This window comes from Artemia franciscana, unplaced genomic scaffold, assembly GCF_032884065.1.
Source record: "Artemia franciscana unplaced genomic scaffold, ASM3288406v1 Scaffold_1916, whole genome shotgun sequence".
NCBI classification, from domain to species: domain Eukaryota; kingdom Metazoa; phylum Arthropoda; class Branchiopoda; order Anostraca; family Artemiidae; genus Artemia; species Artemia franciscana.
Genome location: NW_027063012.1, coordinates 2,363 through 13,471, shown reverse-complemented (window position 1 = coordinate 13,471; position 11,109 = coordinate 2,363). Strand labels below are relative to the sequence as shown.

Sequence of the window (11,109 nt, the reverse complement as noted above, 5' to 3'; positions counted from 1 at the left end):
TCCCAATTTATAAAGCTTTAAAGATATGCCAATACATATCCTAAATTTGAAAAGAAAACATTGATATGGCTCATAATTCTACTCAAATAACAGGAATTGAATTTTTAGAACTAAAGGCAGAGAAAAAGCAAATGGTACCTGAAAATAAAGGTAAAATGTTGTTTTGTCAAAATTTCAATAGGTATAGACCTGTCATGGATTCAAATTTCAGGGCTCTCTAGAGGGAGAAGAAGTGGAGGTGGAAACTTTAAAATACCTTCCCAGGATATACTTTAGCCTGTAGACCCATCCCTGAAAGTTTCATTTTCCTAACCTAACTTCTTTCTGAGATAGCAAGAAGTAACTCAACTAGAATTTTACCTTTTATCTGTCTGGTAAAAAACATCCTTCAAATTTCAAATATGCTCTAATTCTACAGGAGCCTGAGTAAAGCTTAAATTGCCTGAGTAAAGCAAACCTAGGGAGCCAAAAAACTTGAAATATGCTAACTGTTTCTTCAACAGTTGCAAATGATCTGACAAAGAGTTAAGTACAGAATTTAAGCCAGAAAGGCCTTTATGCTTTTTCTATTCTCACCAGAATGAAACACAAATCCAATGTTGACTTGCACAAAATACTCCAGGTAAGTTGTAATAATTTGTTCTTTAGCCTGATGTAGCTGCTATTTGTTGCTATGAGTGCATTGTTTATAATGGGAGCTTAAAGTTGTCATGACAAGCTGCATGGTTGTGTGTACAACCCCTTAGGCAATTCTCTCTTCTTTATATGCTTATTGTTGTTTAAAAGTGATCAAGCTTCACATTAATCTCCTTTCATGACTTACAGTTTAAAATTTGTTAATGTTTCATTGATAGCAGGAGGGCTAGAAAGATGGACATTAGAACAAGCTATGAATTTGGAAATTGACATAAGAGGAATACTATTTTCTGATTTATACAAGCAGGCTGCACCTGCTGAGAGTCAGCAGACTATGGAAGAAACAACCCAAGAGACAGTTGCAAAGAAGTTTTGTTCTGGGAAAGATATTGGTAAGTTAGTTATAGTTTCAGATCATAGCTGCAGAGAAGAGAAGATTGATGCCAGATGCACATTTTTTTTTTGTCCTGTTCACATTAGCTTGGAAAACCATTAGTCACATCAGCTGGGAAATGAGCAACAGACAAAATTTCATTTTGTCTGTTGCTCATTTCTTGTCAATATTACTAAGGGGTCATAGATAAGCACTAGAGTCCTCATTGATAAATAATATGTGCTTATATATATATATATATATATATATATATATATATATATATATATATATATATATATATATATAGCTTGTTGCTACTTATTATTCTCTGGGAATACAATGTTTGATATGGCATAAACTAAAGGAAGGACCTGTAGGCCTAGAGAAAATATGCTAAAAAACTGATTTTTTATAATTGCACAATAATTATAGCTTACACAATTTTACATGCAGCCCTGCTCTACTTTACCCCCAACCCTCCTAATATAGAAATATATAGCTGAAGTTACATGTTTCCCATTGATTCTGCCAATCTATCCCTCAACCTTTAACTCCCTGTTAATTGAAGCAACTGTGACAAAGCAAGAATGGGGGAAAAGGTAACAGGTGACAGAATACATTGGAACTACATAATTTTGGCTTTTTTTTTTGCACATAAGACAGGTTGGAGGTAAATTGTAGCATAGAGATGAATGCTTTTCCCTTTGTTATTTAGGCTAAGTAGAAGGTCACTTGTACCTGATGCTGTCCCTGATGTTTTTAGTTGGATGGGAAACATCCAAAGAAAGTTTCCTTTGAAAAGGAAAGGTGAGATTGCCCAAAAGTGAGATTGAATTTGTCAAAGCTTGGAGGTTTGCCCCTTCAGTCTGTTTAAAGGAAAATTGATTCATAATTGAAGCTTTGTTCATTTCAATCTTAAGGGTGACCTATATTTGTGACAATTCATTAAATGGTTGTAAAGGGATACTTTTGTTTATTCATTTGTTTTTTAACAGTTTTTTTTTTAATCTTTAAATTGATATCCATTTCTTACAAATTTTTATTGATACCAGAGGTCCATCTGCAAGTTTTCACCTACTTTGTAATCTCTGGTCTCACAATAACATTTAAATTTACTGAAGCTAGGAAACATAGAACTCCATCTATTTAAAGAAAATCAATGGATATAAGTAGGTTTTATTGTATTTAAGCCCTAGGGCCATGGCAATTAAAAATAAAGAAGATTAACTTTAAAATACTTGACATTAAGTAAGCATAATAGTCACAAAGAAAAACAAATAACAAAATTATACTTCTGTGTTCAGTTGCCAACCTGAGCAACTGTCATAAATTTTTAAATCTTGCAGAACATTCACCCCCATTACATTCACAAGCTATCTCTCATGACCCACACTCTTGTCCATACATCCACATTTCAGGGAAATGGAAGGACCTTCACACTGGTATTCTTCATTTCTACTTATGTTTAATGGGTTTGAAAGAAAGTTTCTATGGCTAAGTCAGTAGGCCAGTAAAGGACCTGGTGGTCCTTTAGTCAGGTAGTGCAATAGGAAGCTAGGGACCAGCCAGCCTATGTTCTTGCATGCCCTTCCTCCCTACTGTCCCTAGATTTCCATCTGTATTCATTTAAAGTTGGGCCAATTCTAACTGAGGTTAGTCATATCACCAACCCCTATCCAAAACCAAAAAAACTGGCAATGCCAGGAATTAAACCTGTACCCCTTGGACAAAGCATTCCAAGCCAGAGCGCCTACAACTTAGCAAGGAACACAAATTTGACCAGAGAACAATAATTATTTGAAAAAAAAAACTTGCTATAGTTGTCCCACTACTATCCTGTAAATGCTATAGGCCCATTTTATTTAGACAAATTAATTTAAGGCAGGTATCAACAAAACTCCATCAGGGATTGTATTTGATTAAGATACAATCAAGCTATGTGAATGCTTAGATTTGTGATATTCTAGTCTTGAAATAATAAAAAAAAGAGAAAATTTATATGTTCTATTTATTTTTCATCAGCTCATTTGAGCAAAATCATTTGTGACAGCCAAATGCCCATGGTTGGCTTAAAACCTCTCTAAATGCTCTGAAACAGAAGGAATTAAAAAAAAAATATACTAATCAGCATTAAACTATTCCTTAAATTTTAACACGTGTATTTAATTTGAAAATCACGCTACTGCTAGTCAGCTTACTGTGCCGTTCCCACTGGCTCTACTGTAGTTAAAAATTGCAGTTACCGCCGGTAACTGCAGTTACTGAAAAACCATCAGCTGGAACACACCCATTGGCACGAAAAACCCATTTAATTTACTTTACACTTTCACTTAACTTAGGCTTTTTTCAAAGTTGAACTTTTTTCAACTTATAAGTGAGACTTTTATTTCAGAAAAGCTTTGAAAATGTCTTCATTTGATAATTGGTTTTATTAGCTCTAGGCCCTATTTGTATAATCCAAAAAATGACAATTATAAGGATAGGCATCTCAAAATCAATGCCTGGGAGAGTTTCTCAAATCAGCTGGCAAGTCAAGGAATGGTAATCTCAGGTAGGCCTAGACCTTGGATTGAATAAATAAGTTAGATAGAAGTGTAAATCTTTTCAGGCTTAGGAAGGATAGACACTCTCGCAACAGTTTATGAAGGTTGTGTGATTTTTAATCAATGAAAATGCTAATAGGCTATTAAAAGCTTTGCTTATAGGCTATTGTTATTTGATGGGTTTACATGTTAGACAATGCAACTATCTGACTTCCTTTTCTCTAGCACTTGCTATATTGTTTATTATTATTAAAGGAATCTACAGCCTAGTAAGGTAGAGTAGATTGTTCAGGGGATTTTTAATGGTCTCTGGCAGGTAGCCTACAATAGAAAAACAATAGGAGTTGTCTTTTGTTGTAGGATTTCGACAAGTCTCTGGATTAAATAAATAAGTAACTAGGAAAAATTTGATCTACCATACATCAAATCAGATGGCAAGTCAAGGACTATTAATCTCAGGTAGGCATAGACCTTGGTTTGGCTAAATAAGTTAAACAGAAATAAGTCTTTTCAGGCTTAGGAAGGATAGAACCTCTTGCAATAGTATATGAAGGTAGTGTGATTTTAATCAATAGAAATGCTAGTTGGCTATTAGATGCTTTGCTTGTAGGCCATTGTTATTTGGTGGGTTCACCTTTTAGACTATACAACTGTCTGGCTTCCTTTGCCCTTGCAATATATTTTTTGATCATTATTGTTATTATTATTAAGGGAAATCTTTAGTTAGATTCCAAAAGATATTTAATGGTTACTGGCATGTAGCCCAAATAGAAAACAATAGGAGCCACATTTTTTTGTAGGGTTTTGACAAGTTTCAGGATTGAATGAATATAAAATAGGAAAAATTTGACCTGTTACACACCTCCTTCAGTTTTAATAGACTAGTTTAAACTAGCTTATTTTTACTTAATGATAAAGTTTTTTAGGTACCAGTGATCGGTGTATTATCAAATTGCAACATTAATTGGTAGTTTTGATTTTTTCATTTGTTGGAGGCAAAAGTTTTGACATTTCAGTCAGTATCACTTACTATTCTTTTCTTTTCCCTTAATTGTATTAGATAAAATTCTTTCATTAAAAGTAAAAGGACATAAAAAGTCTTTCAAAGAAAACTGCCAGAAATTTAACATTTTTGAAATCCATGGGGAAATGCAAAGATGTAGTGGTAGATATAAAAGATGCAGTTTTTTCATAATATAATGGTGATATTGATGCTTTACTGAATTTTAGATAAAAAAATGGCAAAAAAATGTTTTGTAATGCTTCATGATTTTGTTAAAAATTTAGAAACTATTGTTAAAGGACTGTAGTTCAAGCAAGAATAATTAAATTTGCTTCTTTTATTTGGAGGGTGGGGAGAGGGAGCTAAATTTAAAACTTGTTGGGCTTGCATTGAAAAGGAAAGGACCCCCTTTCTTGTTTGGGACTGTGTAATCATCAATTTTAGAAGTGACATGACAAAGTTAAAAAAAGAAAAAGATATGAAAAAGCTAAAAATGAAAAATCTCCTTCAACTAAAATAATTTCCATGAAATTTATCAAAACTTCATTTACTTCTTTTTTGCAGTTACTGAGCTTCAAAAAAAATGGGTCAGTCTGAGAGAGTGATATGTCCGACTGAAGAAAATTTCAAAACTGCCAAGTGGTTCTGCAGCTTTGAAGACAAAGGCAGCAAACCAGGAGTTTATTCAAAGAATGGATTTTTTAAGAGATGTTATCATTGATAGGAGCAGAAAAACCATTGGTATGGAATTGTACATATAAACAGAAAAATAATCAATACACACACACACACACACACACATATATATATATATATATATATATATATATATATATATATATATATATATATATATATATATATATATATATATATATATATATATATATATATATATATATTTATATATATTATTTAACAAGGAATAAAATGACAGCCATCACAGATTAGTTTGCAGTTTGTATGTCCTAAATAATATGTGTTTGTATATGCTAAGTAACAATTATAAAAGGTATTGCTTTATTTTAATTTGAATATCTGTGTTATAAGAATTGGTTGATTGGCACTATAATTGTTGTTTAAAGGCTTAAGATTTCTGCAATCTGAACACAAAACTAATGTTGACATTGAAAAATATCATATCAATGAATGCAAAACTCGATTATCAAAAGAGTTTGTATCTATGAAATTTAACCTGGATTGTCAAAATTTAAACTAAAAATAATAATGTGATGTTATGTGAAATATCATGGTAATTTTTTACTTCAAGAAAACCCTTCATATAAATTTCCAGCCTTGTTTCTAAGAATAATTTGTTTTAGGTAACTGTGTATCTTCATTGCCTGTCATCAATGTAATCAAACAGCAAATAACAGAAGATTACTCTGAAGAAATTGATTTTGATATTACTCATAGTCCTTCAGGTTGATCTTTATTATTTATACAACAAAAATTTAAAACTTGATATATTATGGAAAGAATAGTATTCCAATACTAATATCGGAAATACTGGTAGCATTATTCTAATTTCAAGATCGAAAATAATGAAGTGTTTAAACGTATTGAATTTCTAATTAGTATTTGGGATACATTTTCAATGTAAATTGACCTGGAATGGGAGGAGTTCCTAGCCCCAAAAACTTTCAACTATACAATTATCAGAAAGTGTACAATTACTTTTGGTCCAAAAGAAAATGAGACTGTTGCAATTATTGACATTAACATAAACATAAATGTTAAATTTATGTTCAGTATTTATGAGAAATATGACTATTACTAATTAACGCAAGGGAGGGGGGGCTTTGACCCCAAGATTTTTATGGCACTTGGTATTCACCAAATGACATACAGCAATTGCAATTTCTGTAAGTTTGTCAGTCTTGGTTTTGCTAGTTTGGGCACTTCCAGATAAACTAGGACAATAAAATTTGGCAGGCGTATCAGGGACCAGACAAGATTAAATTGAAATAGTCTCTTTCCCGATTCGACCATCTGACGAGGAGTGGGAAGACAGTTAGTTTGGAAAAATTAGAAAAAATGAGGTATTCTTAACTTACAAACAGGTGATTGGATCTTAATGAAATTTTATATTTAGCAGGATATAGTGTCTCAGAACTTTTATTTTAAATCTCGACCGGATCCGGTGGCATTGGGGGAGTCGGAGGGGGAAACCTGAAATCTTGGAAAATGCTTAGAGTGGAGAGTTTGGGATGAAACCTGGTGGGAAGAATCTCTTGGCTCTTCCAACCTCCTCTCACATGCCATATGAGCTCTCAGCTCTTATTGTCTTAGTTTCTTGTTTGTAGGAGTTGTTACTTTTGTCTTAACAGTTTTATCTTCTGTTTTAAAAACGTTGCTGCTATTTTTGTTGATTTTGTGTTAAATCGATCTTCAGTCCCAATTTGAATTACTTTCTTAGCATGGTATAAGTATATGCTCTTCTCTTATATAAAAGAACTGGCATCAAAACTATTTGTATGGTAACTATATAATCTAAAAAAAAAAAAAAAAATTAGAGCTCTTCTGCTCAGTAACTTGTCCCTCGGTTTTGCAGAACAGAATCATAAACTATAGTACAAACCTTCATCCTTCAAAGATTAATGTATTCTATTTTCCAGGATTTCGCTGTGTGTCCCAAGAAGAAGCCAATTCAGAAGAATTGCTAATCAAAACGGAATCTCCACAGGCATCCACTTCAATTGCTCCAGATGAGCACTTCCAAACTTATAAAAACGTTCAAAAAAGAAACTGAACCAAAACAGAGGGAAGTACTTCATCTGCATCTGATGAAGCAATTCTCTCATACCTGAGTGAAAAACAAAAAAGGAATCAAAATAAAGTTATAACTATGGATGAAGACCAGCATTTTCTCATGTCACTTGTTTCATTCATGAAGGATATACCAGCTGAGGAGAAACTGCAGTGTCGCATGAAAATCATGAATGCTATACTAGAACATACAAAAAAAAGTTGAAATATGTTTTATCTTTTTAACTTTAAGCCAGTATTTGATTTTTTTTGTTATTATATTTTGATCTTTAGTCATTTCATATTAAATGCTTTCTCTCTCTATATATATATATTCAGGATATCTATATATACAAATAGTATATGATATGTTTACATGCATTTTTATTTATAAATCAAGTCACAATGTGCCTCTCAATGCTTTTTCTCATTGCCAAGGAACAGCACCCTCTACAGATAAGAAATAATCCATTAGTCTATTTCTAAGATCTTGATTTTTTCTGGAAGAATTGTTGCTCCCAACTCTGCCAAGCTGACAAATCCCACTTCCTATTGATAGCTCTTGAATATCAGTTGCGGCTCCTCTAGTTGAAATAATGAAATTGTGTAAACATACAGAAGCAATGATTATTGCTTTTACTTTTTCAGGCTGTGCTAGTATTTCAGTTCAGAAAATTCTGAACCTCTGCACAAGTATACCAAACGTATTTTCAATTAGGCGCCGAGCTGTGGATAATCGGTAATTGATAATTTTTTGTGCTTCTGAGAGTCTATTTCCAGGAAAAGGTCTCATTATATAACTACACAATGGAAAGGCTTCATCAGCAACAAAAAAAAATGGAAAATTTTCTATTGTTCCAGGCAATGGAAGTGAATCAGGAAGCTTTATTTTCCCAGTGTCTATGCCTTTCCCAAGATCTGACCTGGCAAATACACCCCCATCACTCTCACTTCCAAAAGCTCCAACATCTACATAAATAAACTTGTAATTAGCATCACATGCAGCTAAAAGTATAAGGCTAAAATAACTTTTATAATTGTAAAATTGAGACGCAGACATGTATGGGCACTGAATTCGCCATGTTTACCATCTAAGGCACCAATGCAATTTGGCAAAAAACGTTTTGCCCTAAAATTTTCACTGACACTTTTCAATGTATCTGATTGAGGCTCTTACAGATACATTGGACTTAAAACTTCATATATTGCCATCATTGTATCTGATAATATCTGTGAAACTGTTGAGTGACCAACACAAAATTCATAATGGAGAGCTGCCATTGACATACCAGTACCCAGATATCTTAGTGTCAAAGCAAGCTTCAGTTCTGGAGAGATTGCCTTTCGAAAATTGGTGTTTTTTTTGTTATAAAAGGCCTCACTAAACTAAGCAATTCAACATACTCTGCCTTTGTTTATCTTACAAAATTTAAAAATTTCTCTTCATCGTCTCTCATAAGTAAGTCATTAAGCAGTGTCATTAAGTGTCATTAAGCAGTATTATATTTAATATATAAATTATAAACAAATTAAAGTAATATTCCTTTCATATTGTAGTTTAAGCAAAAGACAGTTTGACTGGTCAATTCAGCTGTAACACAAACATAAAAATTTGAATTCAATTAGTACTTGTCAAAGAAACCAATGCTTTAAAACTATTTTGGTAATAACTGAAAATTAAAGGAAAGTAAAGAATAATGTTAAGGCTTAGAACAATTAGAACTGCATAAACAGAAAATGGACACTGTGATTAAAGTTTTATGACAATGCATTTTACCAATCATTTTCACAAACCATGTGTGCAAAAATTGTTAAGTTCTTCAAAATATATGCCAATGTTAGAATTTACCTGGATACCTGACTGACTGACCATATTTCTAACATTAATACAAAAAGTACAATTCAATCCTACTTTCCCTCACTATTTCTACCAACCTGGGCATTGAAGCATCCCAATTAAACACCCTATTTCTACCTGGGATTTTGTTCATGTTTCCAGTCCCTAGGATAGACATTATATACATATATAGCCTAGGCTATATATATATATATATATATATATATATATATATATATATATATATATATATATATATATATATATATATGTGTATTATATATATATATATATATATATATATATATATATATATATATATATATATATATATATATATATATTATATATATATATATATATATATTATATATATATATATATATATATATATATATATATATATATATATATATATATATATATATATATATATATATATATATATATTATATATATATATATATATATATATATATATATATATATATATATATATATATATATATATGGTAAAATTCTAGTTTAGTGACTTCTTACTATCTCAGAAAGAGGTTGAGTTAGGAAAATGAAACTTTCAGGGATTGGTCTACAGGCTAAAGTATGTCCCGGGAAGGTATTTTGAAGTGCCTACCTCCACTCACTCTCCCTCAAAAGGGTCCTGACCTTTGATGACCTTTAAAAATATGAGTGCTATAAAAGTGAAACCTTGCAAAATAGATCTTCTGCTTGAATGAAGTACAACAAAATAGTTTTCAGCTTGACAACTTTGTTCAATCCCAATTTATAAGGTTTTAAAGATATGCAAATACATTTCCTAAATTTTGAAAAAAAAACCATTGATATGGCTCAGAATTTTACTCAAATAACAGTTTCATTTTCAGAACTAATGGCAGAGAAAAAGCAACTGGTAACTGAAAATTAAGGTAAAATGTTGTTTTGTAAAAATTTTGATAGGTATAGACCTGCCATGTAGGCGAATTTCAGGGTCCTCTTGAGTGAGAGGGATTGGAAGTAGCTACTTTAAAATACCTCCCTGGGATACCTAGCTCCTTTCTGAGATAGCAAGAAGTCACTAAACTAAAATTTTACCATATTTTTGGTAATATGGTAAATTAGCCCTTGTGTTGGGTTGTTGCCTCTGAATTATTTGTCTTTATTATTTTTTCTATTGATTGGTAAATGACAACTTATACTTATTGACAACATGACTGCCTGTCCATGGATTATTCTTTATGGTTGATTGTGTTTGGCTATGCTGTTTGACCTATGTGATTGTATGGATGAGTAGGGTTAAGGCCTCATTTAAGTGCTGGTCTATATTAATCACTAATTTAGGAAAACAGTCTTCCTTTTCTCCTTCTGTCTCTTTTTTTTTATGTGTTTGTGCTGTTGCATTGGTGATTTCTCTTTTCAAGATATATATATATATATATATATATATATATATATATATATATATATATATATATATAAATAAGTTGTCTGTCTGTGGATCAGGTGACGTCATGTTTCTGTGTTGACTGACGTCATGAAATTAGTTGTCGTCATTTTTGCTTTGACGGTGACGTCATTCAAGATATTTAAGACATATGTTCACGTAGAAATCTATTAATGTTTAAGTTTACAATGACTGATGAACTTACAATGGCAAAAGCCGATGAAGATGCTCAAAGAGTCTATGCCAAAAAACTTGCTATTGATAGAGAAAGTCAGAAAAGAAAGCGTGCCGAGGAACTACCAGAGCAACGCGAAAGCAGACTTGCTGCTAAAAGAGAAAGTGTAAAAAGAAGGCGTGCCGAGGAATCAAAAGAACAGCAAGGAAACAGGCTTGAGGCTGATAGAGAAAGAAAGAACAGAAAGCGTGCCGAGGAATCAAAAGAACAGCAAGGAAACAGGCTTGAGGCTGATAGAGAAAGAAAGAACAGAAAGCGTGCCGAGGAACTACCAGAGCAACGGGGAAGCA

At 32.1% G+C, this 11,109-nt stretch overlaps 1 protein-coding gene across 1 annotated transcript; it reads right to left on the bottom strand.

The window, feature by feature from the left end:
- Nucleotides 1-7,973: 7,973 nt before the first annotated feature.
- Nucleotides 7,974-8,311, bottom strand: LOC136042745 (uncharacterized; the record flags this gene model as incomplete). The annotated part of the gene is made up of 1 exon (XM_065727709.1): nt 7,974-8,311. A coding segment is annotated over one exon (338 nt), but the record flags the coding sequence as incomplete, so codon positions are not given.
- Between the last annotated feature and the right edge of the window lie 2,798 nt (nt 8,312-11,109).